Source organism: Danio rerio, chromosome 21 (genome assembly GCF_052040795.2).
Source record: "Danio rerio strain M-AB ecotype USA chromosome 21, GRCz13ab, whole genome shotgun sequence".
Classification (NCBI taxonomy): Eukaryota; Metazoa; Chordata; class Actinopteri; order Cypriniformes; family Danionidae; genus Danio; species Danio rerio.
The window spans coordinates 32722779-32745718 of NC_141041.1; the positions used below are offsets into that span (position 1 = coordinate 32722779).

Genomic DNA, 22940 nt, shown 5'->3' on the forward strand with positions numbered 1-22940 from the left:
CAGACTTTCTTCAGACAACGGCAGCTGTTCTTGCAGGTCAATAACACACTCATACAACATCTTCACTGCCTCTGTGCAAACCCTGTTAAAGCAAACCCGGTTAGGAGAGCGGCTTAATTGTGTAAAATAGGGTTTGTCATACAATACTGTAATAAAGTATAACAATAAAGAGAGTCTCTGGAGACATCTTGACCCTTGCGTTGAGTGAGCTGCTGCACAAGGCAGAGGAAACTCTTCTGTTACTGACCCAGTTTTGGAGCAAGAAAGGAAATGTCAGGCAGGCCAAGTTCCATTGCCTCACACAGACCACTGCCAACAAAGCAGGAAGAGTGCAGGAAACACAGACACACAGAAAACACTGAGGAGGAAGAGAAAGGGAGATTGTGGGAGGATACCATGATTGCAGATGTGATTATCAATTGTTGTATATTATTATTATGTGTGTTTGTGTGTGAGGGAGTGTGAGATCTATCTTGCATGCACTATCCTTCAAGTTTTTGATGTCCTTGTAATATATATTTTTATTTTGTTGTGTTTTGTTTAATTGTTTTGTTTTAATTTGTTTTTTTAATTTTTTGATTTTTAGTTTATTTATTGATTTAACAAGTTTACGTCTGCAGTTTTACTAATATAAGGCCTGTAAAAGGGCTTGATTTAAAGCAAAAAATTCTAAACTCATAAACACTCTTGGCAGTTAATGATGGCATAATATGATTACTTAAAATATTTACTTTTTAATTTGTGTTTTATATACTTATTTTTAATATATTATATTATATTTAAAAATATTAGCAAACTTATAATGTTTTTTCTTTCCAGTACACATTTCTTAACACTCTTTTTTTTAACCTTTTTAATATACTTTATCTTATTTTCATTAATTTTTTTTGTTTTGTTTTTGTTTTTTAAAGCAGAACCACTATCTGTCGGTCGTTCATGAAAATCAATTTTCCACATTTAGTTGGAAATGTGTTCATGTCTAAGTGTAGGAAAATCACTTTTTTTTATTATAATTTAATCATATCATATGGTATCCTTAATCTTAAATGTTGTTGTTGTTGTTGTTATTGTTGTTGTTGTTGTTGTTGTTGTTTACTAAAAAGTATCGAAAATATACACTACCTGTCAAAAGTTTAGGTTTTTAAATGTTTTAAAATAAGCTTTTCTTGCTCACCAAGGCTGGATTTATTTAGTCAAAAATATAGTACAAATAGTAAAATTGTGAAATCTTAATGGACTGTAAATAACTGTTCAAAAGTAGTTTATAATTTAATTCAAGAATTTATTCTAGTGAAGTTAATGAAGAATTTTCAGCTTCATTACCCCAGTCTTCAGTCACATGATCATTCAGTAATCATTCTAATATTAATTATTATTGTTATTACAATAATTATTAATATTATTATTAATAAAAGCAATAGTAATAAATGCAGTAATGACTGGAGTAATATTTTAATTTGAAACTACTTACAATAAGAAATCACTTATTTAAATTTTTAATAATTTTTTAAGATTTTTTTTACTTTTGATAAATGCATCATTAATAACCAGAATAATTTTCTTAAAAAACAAACATGAAAAAAATGACCCCAAACTTTTTGGTTTTATTTTGTGTATATATATATATATATATATATATATATATATATATATATATATATATATATATATATATATATATATATATATATATATATATATATATATATATATATATATATATATATATATATATATAGCATAACTTTGAACTCATGTGCATCCTTTAAATTTACATTTGGAGAAAATTTGATGTATTTATTTGCCTTTTAAATTATTAATTACAGTTAAAATGTAAAATCTTTAATTTTTCTTAAAAACGTCTACATTTACCTTCTTAAAAAGACTTTTAGACAGTTTTATCCATCCTAAAAATGATCAATTTCAACAAAAAGCAGAATTTAGGAACTATATTATTGCTACACTGTTTGCTGTTTGTTTAAAAAACTTATTTAAAATAAGCTGAAACAACAAAATTCTTGTGTTTATTTGGGACAACTTTTTTATCACCTTTAATTTGGATAGTGGTGGTTACAGACAGGATAATATTGAGAGAAGAGAGAGGGGAAGGGTTGGCAAAGGACCTCCAGCTGGGAATTGAACTTGTTTCGCCGTAAGCACCATGGTGCTATATGTTGGCGCGCTTAAACATAGGCTATTGGCGCCTATTATATATTATTTTGGGACAACTTAATTGTTTGGCTCAATCTACTTAAAATTGTAAAAACTAATAAGTTAACTTCCGCAATTGTGTGGAACTCAGCAATTGTACAGTGTTATAAAAATAACAGTAAAGTTTTTCTTAAGGATTTAAATGGGGTTGTAGAATTGCTGAAAATGCAGATCTAAAATATATTGATGTTGGAAAATGGTTACTTTCAAAGTTAATATATTTCAGATTTTAGTATTTGTTATTAAATTAATGCACACTTCAAGAGACACCTTTCAAAAACATAAAAAATTAAATGGAATTATTTCTGTAAGTAGCACTGTCCTTACTGATACTATAAGGTTTTATGTAAAAGACAAAAACATCAGTTATAAGTTACTTTATTACATTGATCTTTGTCTTTTAAAGCCAAATGTGAATAGGAAAAAGTCTAAATTAGTTGAGAGTCAAAAAGTTTCCGAAATTATTTGCTTTGGGTTTGGCCTGAAAACAGATTTAAGTGTTTATGTACTTTTATGTTCAGTCAGTGTATTCTAATCATGCTTTTTTGTCATTGACATTAGCTCTAATCTTGTCTCAAAGTCAAAGAGTCACTGGCAGGATTCACGAGTCAAGCAATAATTCAGACCAAAAATATGTATGAATCTCTAGAATTGTTTTGGTAGGCAATCCCTCTTTAGACATTTAAAGAATAAATGGTTTCTATTTCTGCTTTGGTTTGTGCTCTCTTTCTCACATGCTTCTTCAGCTCCTGCTGAAGGTCTTGACTGTTTGGTTTGACATGTTGGTTTGTCTTCATTGGGATCACGAATCTGTCAGTCAGGCTGTTCAGCTGGAATCTTGTTGTTTTGCCACAAGGCCTGCAAGTAGAACCAGTTTCACATGGGAGGGTTTTCAGTTTTCCCTGTTAAGCCTTTTCTGTTTCTTATACACCTTTAACTTTACTAACTCATTTTGTTTAGTTTGTTAAAAACATTTGTTCTTCCAAAAAAGCAAGTTGTTCATATGATCCTCATAAGATAGTTGCAGTTTAATGTGATGTAGTACAATTAGCCTTAAACTGTTTTCAAAACTCATTTTGTTTACAGAATTGACACTGTTGAGATACTGCAAGCTAAAATAATATTTTTAACACACCATGTCAATTTTTTGCCTTTTTACTAAAGTGTATTTTTTTGGATTTTTTGTGTTTGGATGTACACAAAAGAATATTTTTGTTTAAAAAAATCAGAACAACACAATTCTTGAGATTTTATTGGGACAACTTATTTTTTGTTCAATTCACATAAATTTGTTAAAAGTGTTAAGTTAACTGAATTTAAAAGGTTGGGAAAACATGAATGAATTGTGTGGAACATTTGTACAGTGTTTGTTGTTGAATCAAACTAACTTTTCTAGTCATCTTAACTTGCTTCAATCAAACTGACATAAAATATTAAGTTAAACTTGTTTTAACTTGCTTTTTAAAACTTTGTTAACTCATTTTAATAATAAAAAAAGTTGTTTTTACTTTAAAGTAAATTTGTTTTCATGACTTTGTCATTCTTTTAAATTAATTTATTTTTATTTTATTTTATTTTACAATGAGTATCATAGTTTTATTTGTATTTATATTCTGAAGGTTTTTACAGAAGGTTTTATTCCTACATAATTTGCCTGAATTTATTCAACACTTTTAATTAAATATTTTTTCCTAGCTACTACATTTTTCAATATTTTGCTACATTTTTTTTTCAATATTTTTTTCCTGGATGTTCACAAGATTTTCTGAATTATGAAGTGATAAAATGAGATTTTCAAATTTTCTAAAGCATAATTTTTACTTTAACTTGTAAAAAAAAAAAAAAAAAAAGAGAAAGAAAAATTTCAACTAACTTGTAATACAAACATTTTTGTTATTATTAATGTAATCAATCAAACTGAGGAAGTATAGTAAGAACAATCAGGTTATTTGTAACCATATTCATCTGCCTTAAAGGGACAGTTCACCTAAGAATGAAAACTCTGTCATCAATTACTCATCCTTGACTTGTTCCAAACCAGTTTGAGTTTTTTTTTTTTTTTCGGTTGAACATAGAATATATATTGCTGAATGTTGGAAACTGGTAGTTATCGACTTCCATAGTATTTGTTTGTCCTACTATGAATGTCAGTATTTACAGCTTCCTAACATTATTCCAAATAACTTTTGTGTTAAAAAAACAACAACTAGTTCAGAACAAGTGAAGAATGCAGCAGAATTACATTTTCAGATGAACAATCCATTTAATCCTGTTATTGTTGAGTGTATTCATAAGAACAAGAACCATGATACATAAATAACTTTGAAGTATTATGTTTTAATATGCATAATAATTGTTAAAAATAGCTTCAGTAATGGTGCAATATACACTAAGACTCTCTCTCTCTCTGTTTCTCACTGTAGCTCATAGTAAGAGTGTCAGTTGGCTGCTGGGACGAGATGGAGACGTGCAGGTCATTGTCATTGGAGAGATGGATGAGTTTAAATCTTCGAAGATCATCTATTCAGGATTTGGAGAGAGAAAAACAGCCAGCGTCCTCAACAATTCATAGTATGAACACCACTTCAGCTGAAATACTGACAAACACAACACTAAACACTTAGAAAACAAAACATATCTATACATATAAACTCAGAAATAAAGTAACTGAAGCTGTCACTGGGGCAGTACCTTTTCAAAAGGTAAAAATTTTTACTTGAAGGGTCCATAATGTTACCTCAAAGGTATTTTTTAGGTACAATTGGGCACTAATATGCCCAATGGTACCAATGTGGACTATTTGGGTACAAATAGGTATCTTTTAAAAAGGTACTGCCCCAGTGACAGCTCTTGTACCTTAATTTCTGAGATCTTAGGTACCCACTCCAAATATAACTTTTGAACACCAAGTCTAAGGAATTTGAGTAAGTTTAGTTTGAGGGTTTATGACACTGGAACAGATCTGATGTCTTGCAGAACATGAAAATCATAAAAGGTATTTTACAGTACTACCTCAAGGAATGATGCATTTGGTGTCAAAAATACCAATACCAAAATACCAATAACAAATATAGATTTCATTGCTATTCAAAAGTTTGACATCAGTAAGACCTGTAACCTGAAGCCCCAGGGCTGGCTGATTAAAAAAAAAAGTCTGTGTGCATATACCCTGTTAAGTTACAGAACAGTAGAGGAATGAATACTGTCAGATACAACCAAAAGCACTGAGGTTTAAAGACATAACTAAAAAGTTTTTGGAAACGGACCACGTACACGACTACTCTTCAGACGCCATAACTGGAACTTTTAATTGTGTTTTATTTAAAGGTATCTTCTGCATTACTCAGTTAAATCCAGTCTCACATGACCTTTCGTAATGTTGCTGGATAAAAAACACTTAAAATGTTTTCTATGTTTGAATATATTCAGCCGATCTCTAACAGAGGCACTATTAGCTTAGCTTAGCATAGATTATTGAATAGGATTAGACCATTAGCAGCTTGCTCAAAAATGAACAGTGTTTCAGTAATTGTCCTATTTAAAACTTGACTTTTCTGTAGTAATGAAGCACCTGAAAATAATCCCCATTTCTAATGTGACCACCACCTGCTTTCACAAGGAGCATATGCCCGTCATGTTGGAATTACCTAGCTGTGGACTATTTTCAGGTGCTGCATAATATCAATAGCCACGTTTCCACTATCGCGCCTAAAGTGAGTGTGCCAGGGTGAGCCAGGGTCAGTCGTGTTTCCACGGTCACTTCCAGGGTCTGAATTAGAGGTCTGCATTACCGCGGCTGTACCGCGGGACCCGAGGGACCCGACCCGATTTCTTGCGTCGCAGGAATAAATTTTCGAATAAAGCGCGAGAGCAGACGGTAACTGATGTAATTTTGGATGGGAGCGAGCAGTCTAACACCATCGCTTCTGACTACCGAGTGCATATGTATGTGTGTGTGATGAGAGCGTGATGCTGTGTTTAGCTTGTCTGTCTGTCTGTCTGTCTGTCTGTCTGTGTCTGTGTCTGTGTGTGTGTGTGTGTGTGTGTGTGTGTGTGTGTGTGTGTGTGTGTGTGTGTGTGTGTGTGTGTGTGTGTGTGTGTGTGTGTGTGTGCGCAAATAAGAGAGAGAGAGAGAGAGAGCTTTGTGCTGCCTGTGTGTGTGTATGTGTGTGAATGAGAGAGAGCTTGATGCCGTCTGTTTGTGTGTCACTTGCTTGGTGCTGTGTGTTTATGTGTGTGTGTGTGTTTTGACTCTGTATTGCTGGTTTGTTTTCGTTTTTGTTTAGTGGTCGGGTTCGGACTAAAACCTGGTGGGAGTGGGCGGGAGTGGGATTCAAAATTTAGTCCTGCGCAGATCTCTAGCCTAAATACCTTTGGCCAGAGAGGGCAAGCTGAGGCTTCAGAGCAGAGTGAAAGCGGAGGCAGAGTTTGCCCGAGTCTAGTAAAGATGGCATGCTGCCATTACACTAGTTTTCTGATCGCACACAAGTACATGCAACAAAATAAATAAATAAGGGAAAGAAAACAAATAGCTGTTCAGTTTAAGATAGGCTATTCCATAAAACTCTTTATGGAAAGATTTTAATCCATTAAACTCTTATTGTTTTACTTAAGATCACCCTTATGTTTCCCCTTTAAATGTAAGGGTGTTGTATAAAATGATAAAAAAAAGTTTTCATTTAATAAGCACTGCAAGCTTCTAGCCTAACAGTGAAAACATGACATGATTTCGGCCTCACTGCTTAAGCTTCCAATAAAAGCCCTGGCTCGCACTGGCCAAACAGTGGAAATGCAGCTATTGTGCCTGCTGATGACATGGTATGGCAGCAAAATTCTTTGATCATTACATCAAAATGAGAGTATCAGTACCATATCAGCCTAGAAAACAGCAACTTTTGATTTTCTTAAATGTCTCAGTAAACAATATAACAAAAAGAGTCAAACTTTGCTCATTTTTAAGTGAGATGCTAATGGTCCAATCCGATTCAATGATCTATGCTAAGCTAAGCTAAAAGTGCTCCCATCAGACTCAGAGGTCGGCTGAATGGATTTAGAAATGTAAACTCAACTCGAGTGTTTCTTTAATAGTTTTGTAAATATTATTAAATTTTAACATTTAAATTGATATATTTCAGTTAACTAATTAGACGATCTAAATTTATAAGTTATTTTACTTCTATTTATATCCAAAGTTTGTTAAAAAAAAATACGGTAGCAATGTTATTAGTTTTATGGGATTGCACCCACTGCACTGTATATTTTATGAATTTTATTTTATTGTTTTAGTTTATAACTGTCTAATTAACATATTTCTGCTGCTATAAAAAGAGTTTATACCCATCAAATTCCAATGTATATATTGTAATATTTATGGTTCATAACAATCTTTTTTACAGGTCAGATTTGTCTTATTTAAAGATTTATGTTGTAATATTTACAGTTTATTACTATCTTCTTTACAGTTCAGAACTGTCTAATTTAAGTTTTATGTTGTAATAATTGCAGTTAAAGCATATAATTAGTTTACAAAGCAAAGAAAATACTATTTAAACTAAAGAAAAAAATATTAACTGTAAATGCTGTTATTATTTTAATATAAATAAACTGAACATAAATGAATGAATTCAGCAATTCTTTAAAAGCATTTTATAGCATTAGCTGGGAGCAAGATGAGATAGAAGTTATGTGTATGTGTGTTATAAAATGGTCTATTGAATTTCTACTTATTAAAGTATCATGATATACAGTTGAAGTCAGAAAGTCCCCCTTTGATTTATTTAGATTTATTTATTTATTTATTAATTTTTTAAATGTTTCCCAAATTATGTTTAACAGAGCAAGGAAATTTTTACAGTACGTCTGCTAATATTTTTTTCTTCTGGAGAAAGTCTTATTGTTTTATTTCGGCTAGAATAAAAGCAGCTTTTAATTTTTTAAAAACAAATTCAAGGTCAAAATTACTAGCCCCTTTAAGCTATTTTTTGAAGTCTACAGAACAAACCATCATCATACAATAACTTGCTTAATTACCCTAACCTACCTAGTTAACCTAATTAACCTAGTTTAGCCTTTAAATGTCACTTTAAGCTGTATAGAAGTGTCTTAAAAATATCTAGTCAAATATTATTTACTGTCATCATGGCAAAGATAAAAGAAATCAGTTATTAGAAATGACTTATTAAAACTATTATATTTAGAAATGTGTTGAATACATCTTCTCTGCATTAAACAGAAATTGGGGGGAAAAAATAAACAGAAGGGCTAATAATTCAGGGGGGCAAATAATAAATAAACCTAAAAAATAAATATATATTTGCTACGTTTATCAATTGTTTTGAATTACTTATTTTTTTGTCAAGATTTTACACGACTTCTTTTTCTAAAATAACTTCATTGTATTTTACTGATTGAATAAAATGGAGAATGAAAAAAAGAAATGGAGTAAAAAGGGGTGTGTAAGCTTCTTAGCACAACTGTAAATGAATATCTAACAGAAACTTTCAGCAGTGTGTCACAATGGAAACTTGTTTGACCGTGAAGGGCGTTAATCCGTTGTTTGTTTTCACGTGTCTTTTCATGTTTTACAGCAATCAGTCCAGCACTTTGAAGAGCAACCTGACAAACCGATCATCAGCAGAACCTGCACGATCAGGGCGAGAAAACCTCCCTCCTAAAGCTCGCTCAGGAGTTCAGTTGAACTTTAAGGTGTGTTGTTCACGTGTGTTTGTTTACCTCTCAAATTGGTGCCACTGTGTATTCATGTGGCTGTGTGTGCGAGTGTGTGTGTAGGTGACCTTCCTGTTGCCGCCATTAATCTCGGACACAGCCGAGGGCCAGCGAGACGGACTTTCTCCACAGGGAGAGTCATCGCTCAACAGCCAAATAAATCACAGCCTCCATCTCTCCCTCTTTTTGCACCTTCCCTTCCCCTTTCCTCCTTTTTTCATTGCCTTCTCCTCCATTATTCCTTTTCATCCTTTCAAAAAAAAAGAAAAAACCCTCCCACACCAACCCACCTACCTCTCCATCTCGCCGGCACAACAACTCTCTCATTGCTCGGCTCTTTATGGCTTCGTTGCTCTGCTCATGCATCAATATGTCTGTCTGTGTGTGGCCAGTTGGCGATTTTTGAACAGACAGGCAGTCTAACTTATACAGTAACACCAACAATGAAGTTTCCAACCGCATTAAACACAATTTTGAGCCACAAATTCTCATGATCATTTCACATTTAAATACCAATCAACTATTTGATTAATACCTAAAGGGATAGATTATAAAATAATAATAATAATAAATCATTACATTTGTATTGCACATTTCTGGACACTCAAAGCACTTTACACATTGAGGGAATCTCCTCATCCACCACCGGTGTGCAGCTTCCACCTAGATGACGCGATGGCAACCATATTGCGCCAGACAACACACCACACATCAGCTGATTGGTGTGACAGAGTGATAAAGCCAATTATGATATAGGGATGGTTAGGAGGCCATGATGGACAGAGACCAGTGGGCAAATTTGGCTAGGATGCCGGGGTTAAACGACCACAGAGGGTCAGGACCTTGATTTAACGTCTCATCCAAAAGATGGCGCTGACTGAGCAGTATAGACTCCCCTTCACTATACTGGGGCATTAGGACCCACACAGCATGCAGTTTGAGCACCGCCCTGCTAGCCTCACTACCACCACTACTTTCAGCAGCAGCCTAACGTTTCCATATAGTCTCCAAAATGCCATCATTTACTCACCAACAACTTGTTCCAAACTCGTTCTGTTAAACTCAAAAGAAGATAATTTGAAGAATGTTGCCAAGGGTGTAGATTTGCTTTTGATATCGGTAGGCATCTAATTTAACCTGCCCCCCTCCCCTCGATTTTAAAACGTAAACCTAAAGAAAGGTAGTTTAATAAAGACTTACACAAAAAAAAAGACTTTTGCTGCTTGTGCAAACTACTTATTTAAGATGAGTTGAAACAACTCTATTCTTAAGGTTTTTTTGGACTCTGGAATTGTTTTATCTCGAGTCCACTTAAATTTGTAAATGCAATTAAGTTAACTTAATGGATTTGTGTTGGGATAACATGAAGGAAGTGTGCGAAACCCTGCAATTTTTGCAATGTACATTTAGTTTGTGTTTATCTGTGCATAATCACTTACTGCCCTATCGGAACACGTTTACAAGTATATTTCCATTTATGGATGGACCTTATGCTAAAAGATGACTTACCATGTCTATGTTCTGTTCCTTCTCTGAGCATATAAACAGACAGCACATGTTCTATTTTGCAAACATAAATAAATAAATAAATAAATAAATAAATAAATAAATAAATAAATAAATAAATACATACATAAATACATAAATAAATAAATAAAATTCAATTATAATAAAAAAATAACTTTAAATCAAGCATGTGATGCAACAACTATTTTATCCTGAGTGTTGTTTTTTCGTAATTGTCGTGGAGGCCAAAATCGAAACAGTTTATTTTTAAAATTCCACATTTTTATGGTGGACTTGTAGCGAACTTGACATCAAGTAACTTACACTTTTCTTCGAAATGTAGCTGCTTATGTCTATGTTTCAACTGAGTCTTGCACAGTAAGCCTGACTGGAAAATTTCCACAAAGCATTATTGTTTTTGAGGCGATTAAGTTATCGGTGGGGACATCTCAATAATCTGTGAATATTGGCGGGGACACGTCCTCTCTGTCCATACTAATTGGACATCCTTGAATGTTGCAAACCTGTAACCATTGACATTTATAGAATGAAAAATGAATACTATGGAATACAGGTTTGCGGTATTCTTTAATATATCTTCTTTGGCATTTACCAGAACGAATATAATGGGTTGGACCAAGTAGAGGGTGAGTAAACGATGACAGTTTCATCCCTTTAATAATGTGTCACATTACAATGTATTACATTGTCACCAGCAAAACAGGATGTGCAAATGACACTCAAAACGCAAGCATGCTTAAGTACACTGTAAAAAAAGTCGTGTTTGTCTTAAATTTTTAAGCTGAATCAAATTAATTACATGTTAAACGACTTAAAACAGCTTGCGTAACTTATAAAATGAACAGTACATTGTACATATTAAGGAAAATTTGAAGGATCCCCAAAAAATATAAATAAAACAAGGACTCATGAAAGTTATGTGAGTTATAAGCACAGGTCTTCAAGCTTTGTAGCCTAATATATTTGCAAACAGTTTTAGTATTTATATATTACATGTTCGTGAGCTAAATGTTCCAGTTGAGTTGGATTCAATAACACAGCCAGACAGTGAACCAATGCTCTGTTTTGTTTCTTCAAGCATAGAACCAGAGAGTGTTTTTATTTCTTTTTTAAATAAACTTACACTACCAGTCAAAAGTTTGGGGTCAGTTTTTTTTTAAAGATAATTATTCTGTTAATCAAGGTGGCATTTATTAAATGTAAAAATGTTAAATAGTTATTTAAAACTTAAAATAACTGCTTTCTTATTGTATATAGTTTTAAATGAAATTATTACTCCAGTCATTATTACTATTATCATTAATAATAATAATAATAATAATAATAATAATAATAATAATTTTAAAAATAATTAATATTAGAGTGATTTCTGAAGGATCATGTGACTCTGATACTGGAGTAATGAAGCTAAAATTTCATCATTAAAATCACTGGAATACATGATTAAATTAAAGTATAACTACTTTTGAGCAGTTATTTTATAGTGCAATAACATTTTTACAATTAGTATTGTATGAAATAAATACAGCCTTGGTGAGCAGGAGAAGCTTATTTTAAAACATTTTAACAATCCTACTGACCCCAAACTGTTGACCGGTAGTGAATGTGTGCTCACTTTATTTTCTCTCACATTTGCTTTACATGTTTTGCACATGTGCAACGAAACTGTGCTTCGATGAGCATTATTAAGGTGCATTGATTTATAAGATTTATCGATTCATCTAACATTGGTTAATCTTTGACATCAGTAATTTAAACCGGAAGTTCAAGGAGAACATCATCATTGCATTTCGGACCCATAGATATTTACATTAGATGTCGCATACGCTGTTGTTGTCTATTGGAAGAAATACGTCAATAGATCGGCCATTTTAGTACAGGGTAGTGCTCCTTTGAAATGATTGTGGGACCAAGGTGCAGTGGAGGAATGGCCATCCAGAGGCAGAGATATTATATACACATATGTACATATACTGTATCTATGATTGGGAGTTTCCTGGTGGTCAGTATGCAAATTGTTTTTTAAATTTAAAAAATTTAAATTTTACTTCACTTTTCTACATTGATGGATAAGTAAGCGCACGGCCATTGCTGACAAAGAGCGTGGGTTTGTGTGCATGAAAATGTATTATCTTCCCTCCCTGTTAAATTTGATCTAATTCGTGTCCTGAAACACAACCCCTCTCCTGCTTTCACTTATCATTAGTGTGAGTTGGTGCTACTTTCCCTTATGATAAGTGCAGCAAGAGACTGTATTATCATTGTTACGTGTTTTATGATGTTAAAGTGGGATGCTGTAACATTTAAGTGAGACAGGTGTAATGTGTGCGACAGATCAATAATGAGGCAAGGTTCAGTTACTCTCATTTAAAGCTTTTACTCAATAATTGAATTGAAACATGTAACAATAATAAATGGGGGAGAAAAAACAAACAAACATTTATAATTATTATCTTTAAACAAGAACGAGTGTAAGCCAAATCAAAGAAATTAACAAAACAAAACAATCCTTAAATCTAATGTCTAAACTAGGCGTCAAAAAGAAACACAAATAAAAACCGAGATCTTCAGTGTGTACGACACCCAAACTAAACTAATTAAACTACAAAACTCAAAAATACACGGGTGGCAAAACACTCAAACTAATCTAACAAAACATCAATCTAAACTAAAACAAAACAAACCGGATAAGTCCGTTAAATCTTAGTTTAGAATCACACAACCATCATCATATGTTACTTAAAGCCAACAAAGTTCAACAAGCAACTCGGATTATCACAGTAACTGAGAGATCACAAAATAGACGAAGCATTTGCACAAACAAATTGCGTGGAGCACAAAGGGTACGCCGAGGCAGGGCGCACCACACACTGGACTGACAGGGCTTTAAATACTTGCGGCTCGTCCTGGGATTGGTGGAACCGGAGAGCATCATAATGATGATGGACAGAATAATAAACCAATAAGAAACCTAGGGTTGAGCAAACGGAGAGGAGGGTGAAAAAAAAAAACAGGAAAAAAAACATATCATAACAATCATCAATACTTTTGTAGCATAAACATTTGTAACATACAAAAACGTAAAAAACTAAATCTTACCTATGAAATGTTCTGCCTTTATGCTTTGTTTTTTTGTTTGCTCATTACTACTCCTGTACACAGTGCTCAAGTCCAGCATCTTCACATTGGCTTTAGTCTTGAGTAGTGTGGTTGAATGACATTTATCCTGGGAGCACGGCTCTATTGACGCATGCTCAGGGTCCGTATGCATTATCTAGCGTGTATATCTATGTTTCAGAGCAATGAAATTTTAAAATGGGCAGGGCCATCAATCCAATTGGAAAATAAAGGGTAGGAAGTGATCAGCTTTTTGTAGATTAAAACCGACTGAAAAGGTACAGTAATGTCATCATTAATTATTATCTGCGTACTAATGTTCAGTCAGAAACTTAAAGTATTCATTTAAATATTGATTGTTCAGCATTTTTGCTGCTTTAAAAGGGATCTGGCAACCTTATCCTTGCTGTTTTCCTATAAGGTGATTGGGTGATGGGGGGTTTCGCACTAGCGTTTCCATGGCAACACGTTGTGCAGCGAACACACTCCTGGGAGGAGAAGTGCTGGCCAGTATCACCACACCATGATCGTCTGCTGCTGAACACAAACATCTGGCTCTGCATGAGGGCACATGTGGCTCACTCATGCCTATTAGTGAAGAGTCTGCATCAGAGTCACAGAAACACCAGGCTGAAGCCGTCTGAGGGCCTTGACATTCAGAGATGGACTCTCATGATTGTTAACTTTTGTTATGGTAGTGATGATTTTGTATGTAGTATAATCATGGAAGAGTTGAAGTCTGAGTCTAAAGTCTGTTTGTTTTCACAGGACAACCCTGACAAAGAGTTAAGGACTCTGGCGCCACCGCAGGTGTGTTGTGGTACTGCAGCTGGGTGATTTATTGGCAGGACAGACTATATGAAATGAGTGCATTATATAAAGTTCTTAAATGCCTTCTTTTATTCTTCAGATGCCAGTAAATGAAGAAAAGACATTAGCACCTTTGGAATATGTAAGTGATATTTTATTATTATTATTAAATATTACAAATAATAAGACATTTTGTTATTTGTTATAATTACGCATATATTAATTATGTTATAACTCATGAAGCTTGTCTTTACACTTACACTTACCTTTTCTCATGTAACCTTATACATTTTTTTTTTTTTTTTTGGGAGTGAATGGCTTTAAAAGTTTTAATATAGGGAGCTGACAGTGTTCACAATTCCAAGTCATTTTTCACAATCACAAGCTCATTGACCTGATGTGATATGCCATATGACCACAGAGATCTCATTTACACCAGTGGCCGATGGAAAGTCCCAGGATCTCATGGCCTCTGTTCATTGATACTGCTGCCGTTCAACACAAAGTACAACAGCAGACTGGGATAACTTCTCTCCCCCCTTTCTGCCTTTTTCATCTTTTGATATTTTACATTTTTAAAGCAGAAACAATTCTGCATAAAACGTAAAAACCTTCAAGACAAGACACTGCTGGTGCACCAGGTTAAAAATTAATAACATTTAACTTCATACTTCCCTAGTTAATTAATTCCATTAAGATTTGTAAAAACAAAATGGATTAAAAGCTTTTTAAAATTATATAATTACATATGCATACATGCATTTTACATATTAATTATTTATTGAAATATGCAGTAATATGCATATGTTTCTAGCATAAATCCTAGATGAAGTCAAGTTCAGAATTCTTGTTTCATATTAGAGTCAAAAGTTTCTACAGAGGACATTTTGGCAACATAATTCAGAAAATACTGCAAATGGCTAGAAAAAAAGTATACATTTTTGTTTAATCAAGCTTTGTAAATAATCAGGCAAGTCATGTATGAACAAATCCCCATGTATAAACCCCCTGAATATAGTTATAATTAAAACTGTGAGGTTTGGTCTATGTAATTATTGCAACATTTATGTAAGTGGAGATTTCTGGCTTAATGCAGAAAACAATACATGGTCAACAATTTGGATTGTAAAAATATGTATTTAAATTGAAATCTGCAGAAACAAATCGATAATGTGTCAAAAGAAATGTTTAAAGTGTATTTTGGAAAACAATAAGTGATTAACAGAAAGCCAGAGAGCCCAAAACTCATAAGAGAGCATTACTCCCCTTAATTACACCAAATTTATTTTAACTGAACTCATGTTCTATATGTATTTATTTTTATTTGTTATGTTTATTTTTGTATGCTATAATCTGTGGTGTCATTTCTTACGGTGAATGTCTTGTTTATTTTATTTGGGCTGGAATAACAGCAGTTGAAAAAACGTAGAATTTACTTTTTAATATCAATAATATTAGCACCATTAAGATTTTTTTTTTATAGTCTACCGAACACTGTCGTCCATTGACTTGCATAATTAACCTAACTTACCTATACCTAATTAACCTATAGTTAAAGCCCTTGAATTGCACTTTAAGCTTAATTCTAGTATCTTGCAAAGTAGCTAAAATAATATGTACTGTCATCATGACGAAGACAAAAGGAATGAGTTATTAGAAATTGGTCATTAAAATGATTATGTTTATAAATATTCAGATTTATTTCGACCTCTGTTAAAAAGCACTATATTTGAACAATACAAAACAAATATTAAAATGGGTCAGCATATAACAACAAAGTCTCATCTGCACAGACATGGTCTAATTTAGTCGCGTCACCCTCTTGCAAAGTAAACATGGTGTCGGTGTGCAGGAATGTCCTGGTCTCTTCTGGCGCTCGGCTCTGGAGGTCGAGCAGCTGTCCTTCTGCTCTCATCTTCAGATCCTTTTACCCTCAGCTGTCGCCTGCTGCCAATCCCATCACACCTGTTTCAGGCTCTTGACCCTCAACAGCTGAACACCACACACATTTTAAACACACCGTTGGGCGAGTGTGCGACCATGAATCTTAAAATGCTTTTAGTCCAAATTTGCAACATCTAAACATCTGATGTTACCGTATTAGCTCTACTGGATTTTTGCAACTACATAATTTTTTTTGGGCAAGTCACCCATCGTGTGCTTTTCAAAATTATTATTTATTTATTTATTTAATTTTTTTTGGTTTATTTATTTAAAAAAGATGCCTACTTGGACAAGAGATTGTGTGATCTGGTGACTAGATTTCTAAGATGCAAACCGGTGGTCAGTTTTCCATCCTAACGAGAAGCGGATCAGTTCGCCAAAAAAATTGCAGCAATAATTATACACCCCAAAACAATTAGATGCATTTCCATCAAGTTGTTAGAGCAGTTGACTGTGGAATTGGTAACCTAGTAACCTGCAGTAAACACACAAGCAGCATAATGGAGACATCTGATTAGTCATGTGGTTGCAGTGTTTGCTGGAGTTTATTCAGTAGATGTGTTTCCATATCACTTTATTATTCACATAAACCTTTTTCCGTACAAGTCCAAAACCATCAAGTGAATGTAAATTATTTTTTTGTGGATTAATTAAGAAATTGTTGTTCTAAATTTGGTCTTTCTCCTGCAATATTTTAAAATGCGCAATGACAAAGGATGATGGAAACCCAGCTAGTTTATACTTCTGTGGTCAAAATAGCAATGAAATCTCACTTATGATTATCTATGAGTTTAAAAAAACAGACAGTACACATTTAGTATGTTTTTGCTTTTAATTAAAACTGATTCAGTGTAAAGCTCTTAGCCCACGGAAAACAAAGGCATTTAGTCACCCTATTGTGTGAATAGATTACAAAGTTTTTGCACAGGTAAAGAAAAACAACAACAAAACAAATGATATATTCTTCAGTCACTGTTTCAAATACATGACTGTATTTTTATTTTTTGGCAAATGACAGAAAAATATTGATCAGCTGCATAACTAAAATATCACAACATATTTAAAGCCACACTATCAACTTTAATAATTGTTTTTATATATTTTATTATTATTTAATATAGTGTTTTTTCTGTCTGAAAAGTAGGTTTTGTCAGGGCTGTGTGTTAATGACAAAACATTTCAATGTTTTGGGGGGTCTATATGAGCGTCACTGTGGCGCAGTGGGTAGCACAATTGCCACACAACAAGAAGGCCACTCTTTCATGTCCAGGCTGGGCCAGTTGGCATTTCTGTGTGGAGTTTGCATGTTTTCCCCGTGTTTGCTTGGGTTTCCTCCTGGTGCTCCGCTTTCCCCTCAGTCCAAACACATGCGCTATAGGTGAATTGAATAAACTAAATTGGCTGTAAATACATATATATTAGTAAATTTACATATATATATATATAAATAAATTTAATCCTTTTATGGATAAAGAAATGACAGCGAATCCACCAGTAGGTGGCGGCAGGTCTCTACATTAATGAATGATTAATTTAACCATTTTTCATAAGATATAGAATAAATAAAAACAGGAAAGAGAAACTCAGTATCACATTTGCGCTCACATACTAAGATAGAATTTTTTTATTTTTTTTTGCGTTAATAATTTGCATTTTGAGTCATTTTACCTTTCAACTATAAACTGCATTACACTGTTAATACTTTTCGACTCTAAAGACATACTTTTTATTAGTCCTTTAGTTTATTGTTTTTTATTTTATTTTATTTATATTGTTTGCCAAGTGATTGATTTACTGGATAATGTCAGCTTGCGCATCATTATAAAAATAATTATGATATTATTCATTCATTCATTTATTCATTTTCTTTTCGACTTAATCCTTTAACTAATCTGGGGTCGCCACAGCGGAATGAATCGCCAACTTATTCAGCATTAGTTTAACGCAGTGGATGCCCTTCCAGCTGCAACCCATCACTGTGAAACATTCATACACACTAATTCACACACATACACTATGGACGATTTGGCCGGAGCACCTGGAGGAAACCCAAGCCAACACGGGGGGAACATGCAAACTCCACACAGAAATGCCAACTGACCCAGCCGAGGCTCGAACCAGCAACCTTCTTGCTGTGAGGCAAACATGCTACCTTCTGCTCCACCGTGCAGCCCATAATGATATTATTGTACACTATATAACACACCCCTACACTTAAAAAAATGCTCTGTGGTTTTAACCCAAATTTGGGAAGTAGGCTATAGATAAACCCAAATTGAGTTAATCCATTTATTTACATTTTGAATCCAACATTTGGGTTGGTCCATATTTTAGGCCCCTAATTAAAAAAAGCAATAATAATAAAAAATACAGTGCAATACAAGCCTGTAATTATTTGAGATCTATGTAACAAATCATCCAGAATGTGAGATATATATTTAAAGCATAAATGCTGAATATGATTCTCTGAAAGTGTGTGTTTTTCTGAGTGTGTCCTGTGTGTCAAAGAGCATAAGGACAGTCAGGCTGTGTGTGCTTGCTCTACCACAGGACCTGAAAGAGCCCAGGGGCTGATTTGGGTCCCTGAGTTTGTGAAGAGCAGATGGTTGATAAAGTTGATCAGGGAATTAAAGCGGGCTCCTGTCAGTCACAGATGGATGGGATTGTGGCTCTGTCCCCTGGGGTTCGGGCAGGGACCTTTCTTTCCCTCTTTTTCCATTTCTGTCTCTTCCCAGCACAGATTTAGCCCTCAGTGTCCACAAGCCCCTGGGCAGGGCAAGTCTTAACACTTTACATGATTTTAAACACTAAACACGGTCTGTGCTTGTTACAGTTCAGCAGTGCAGTATCAGCTGTTTTTGCCAGCTTCAGATGCATTTTGCTTGATTTTATTTTTGATTTTGTTTGGGCTAGTAGTTTGTTTTAAGCTGTTAGGTTTTTATTTTATTTTAAGCTTCTTTTTTTTTCTATTCAAGGCTGTCTTATTTAATCATTTATTTGTTTGGCTACTTAGGTTATTGTATGTTTTATTTTAGGTTGCTGTTTTATTTCATTATTCTATTTTTTTTTTAGTTCATTTTACAGCACTGTATTAGATAGATAGACAGCTAAATAGATGGATGGATGGATGTAATGTAATGTGTGTATTTATATAGTGCATTTATCATGTATGGCCATACACCCAAAGTGCTTCACAATCATGAGGGGGCTCTCTTCACACCACCACCAGGATGCAACATCCACCTGGTCAATGCATCGGCAGCCACAGGACAGTGGCGCCAGTGTGCTCACCACACCAGCTATAGGTGGCGTGGAGAGACGGTGATAGAGCCAGTTCAGTGGATGGGGATGATTTGGAGGTCATGATGGGTAAGGGCCGATGGAGAGATTTGGCCTGGACCCCTACTCTTTTTTTTTTTTTTTTTTTTTTTTTTAATTATTATTTTTTCACGGTTTTTACCTTTATTGGATATGAAAGTAGAGAGATTTGACAGGAAAGCATGGGAAGCAGAGAGAGGGAAAGGATCGGCATAAGACCACGAGGCGGAATCGAACTCAGGTCTCTGTGAGCACCGGAGTGCATGTGTCAATGCCCTAACCACTACACTGGCGCCCACACACCCCTACTCTTCACAGGAAATGCCATAGTATTTTTAATGAACACAGGGAGTCAGGACCCCAGTTTAATGTCTCATCCAAAAGACAGCGCTCACTGACAGTATAGTGTTCCCTTTGCTATACTGGGGCATTAGGACTCACATAGACCACAGATTGAGCGCCCCCTGCTGGCCTCACTAGCACCTCTTCCAACAGTAACCTAGTTTTGTCCATGTGGTCTCCCTTCTAAATACTGACCAGGCTCAGCCATGCTTAGCTTCAGGAAGTAACCGATCTTGGACTGCAGGGTGAGATGGATGGATGGATTTTTGTGTGTGTGTATTGTGTCAGGCCACTATTTCCTTTAATGTTTTTCATAAATAAACTTTAATATGTTTGTGTGTGTGTTGTCTCTGTTTTTGCTCTTTATTATATGCTATAATTTTTATTTGAATATTTTTAGACTTTTTATTTTAATACATTTTATTTCAGGGCTCCTGTTTTATTTGACCTTTTATATTTTACTGTATACCTTGCAGTATTTCATGTTTTATGGTCCTCATACTTGAGATTCCAAAGATATATTTGAATTTCAGCTTCATTAGATGATACTCTTTTTTTTTATTATTATTATTTGCCCTTAAACTCTTTGAGAAATGTGATCATATAAATTTGTTTGAAAACCATAGAAAAAGAGCATTTGGTGTTGGAAGAATGTAATATGATGCATGTATTGAAATATCAATTATTTCTGTTACTGAAATATTCTGAAATTTGTTAGGTAAAAAATGTCTGCTTCTCAAGTGATAAGTCTAAAAAGCTTGAATTCAAGAAATTGTCAAGATGTGTCTATTTATTCCCTGTGGGATATTTAAAGACAACAACAGTCAACCTAATGACTAGTGAACCTAATTACAAAAAAAATGTAATGATTATTAATTACCTTTCTAGACTATAGCCATATAAAAAAAAAATACTTCATTTGTTTTTTTTGAGGCTAGCTTAAGAAATAACCAAGATGGTAACAAGTGTGCATGTATCCCTTGTGGGATATTTAAGGCATTAATCATGCTTGTATTGTATTGTACTGTATTGAGTCCTGCTGTGCTGTACTTGTCTGTATGGCAGGAGTGCAGAGAGGAGGCTGATTCAGGACGCTCTCAGGATAATGACTCAGCACTGCTGTCCTCAATCTGCTATCAGGCCCATTCGAGGTCCAGCCTCCAGACACCCGCGGCCCTCAGCACAGAGGACGAGACCAGACTGCATCCCCAAGACACCCCTAAAACACACTCTAGCAGAGGTGAGCCACCTTTTTCCGCTAGCTACCAGAATTTGTATTATTTATAATTTATTATCTGTTAATAATTCCATAGTCAGGGAGAATTTGTTTCTGCGGATCTGTCGTGTGCTGGTTTGAGAGTGAGTGGTTTCATTTGACACTGGAATTATCACCATTATCTGCCACTGTATCACTGGTGTTCATTGATCTTGGCAGTGAGATGTTTAATTTACTTCATGTATTAAAATGGTAATATTGTTAAGGATCTCCAATTATTACAAAACAATATTTATGCTTCTATTAAAGTAATATGATCATGAAAGAAGATTTTTGAACATTTGACTTTGAAAGTTACAGTAACATCAAGAATGAAGTTTCCAAACATGTGAAATGCACCTGTCAACATTGGGGTGTGAAGTAGGAAATAATAATTTTAATATTATGTGTGTATGTCTGTTCAAACACACACACAAACCCCAGTGTCTACTTTCGCTTTTTTTCAAATAGCATGTACAGGATCTGTTTGGGAAACAGTGTCTATTTATCACTGTGGAAAGGTTTTAGACACTGCTACATGAACTGACTGTTTTGAGGATTGCATAGGAGTGGCAGCGCTGCCAGTAATGGAAAAAAGGGGAATCTCACTGTTTTTATATTTATTTCAAAGTGTTTTCATGCCTAAATAAAATGAAAGCACAGATCAGATTCACATTTAAGAGTCAAGGGCATCCCCTGGTGGTTCGGCGGTATGAGTTTTGTAATAGGGAGGATCGGCTCAGCTCTTCAGGGTGTTTTCACACTAGCACTTTTGGTCCACACCCGGGTTAATTTGACGTCAGAGAGCGGTACATTTAGCTAAAGTGAACGATGTCATCTGAACTGGGGTGCACTCCCACGAACTGTACCCGAGCCTGCCTGAAAGAGATGGTCTGTGGTATAGTTTGTGCGTACTCTGGTCGAGTTCACTTCTGATATGAATGTAATTGTACCAAAGAACAGAAGTGAACTGCCAATTGTACAACAAACTGTAGTTTTCATAATGTTCATTAATGTGTGTATGTCTGTGTATTACCTAACGTTACCTTGGTGACAAGCGGGACTGAGCCAGGGCAAACACAGTGATAATGTCTCCTCCAAAAACAACGTCTGCAGACATTGCGTTATGTTTTTAATATTATTTGCGGCAAATAGACACATCTCGCTCTCTGTATGTTATCAAAATCAAAAGATTCACTAGAAGCACAATTACCGTGATGTGCGTACGTCTTTCCATTTTGTCATCTTGGAACTAAGTGTGAATGCACCCTTCATAGAAAGATGAAAATCTTGGAGAAATACGGGAAAATATCTTTACAAGATGATATCGGGATAGAATTTAAAATACGGGAGATTCCTGGGAAAAACAGGAGGGTTGAAGGATATGGTGAGATGCTATTTTAATTCCAAAAAAATCACATTTTTATTTTTAAATTTAATTTGCAATCAATTATTTAATTAATCATTAACCCTTTAATAATTCACCCAAAAATTTAAATTCTGCCATTATTTACGTTCCATTTACTTGTTCTAAACCTGTTTGACTTTCTTTCATCTGTTGAACACAAATGAAGTTATTTTGAAGAAAACTGGAAACCTGTAACCATTGACTTTTATAAGCTGCATTTCCACTGTCAGGCCAGTGCGAGCCAGGGTTTTTATCGCCAATAGCTCCCAGCGTATCATGCAA

At 34.4% G+C, this 22940-nt stretch overlaps 1 protein-coding gene across 4 annotated transcripts in view; it reads left to right on the forward strand.

The window, feature by feature from the left end:
• zgc:100829 overlaps positions 1–22940 on the forward strand; it is a 47455-nt gene that overhangs the window by 16577 nt on the left and 7938 nt on the right. For 2 of the 4 annotated variants that reach the window (XM_087299582.1, NM_001003543.2), the window contains 5 exon segments: positions 4635–4782; positions 8799–8916; positions 14350–14391; positions 14492–14533; positions 21061–21235. In XM_087299582.1, the coding sequence (XP_087155708.1) occupies positions 4635–4782; positions 8799–8916; positions 14350–14391; positions 14492–14533; positions 21061–21235 (525 nt within the window). 4 annotated transcript variants of the gene reach the window in all.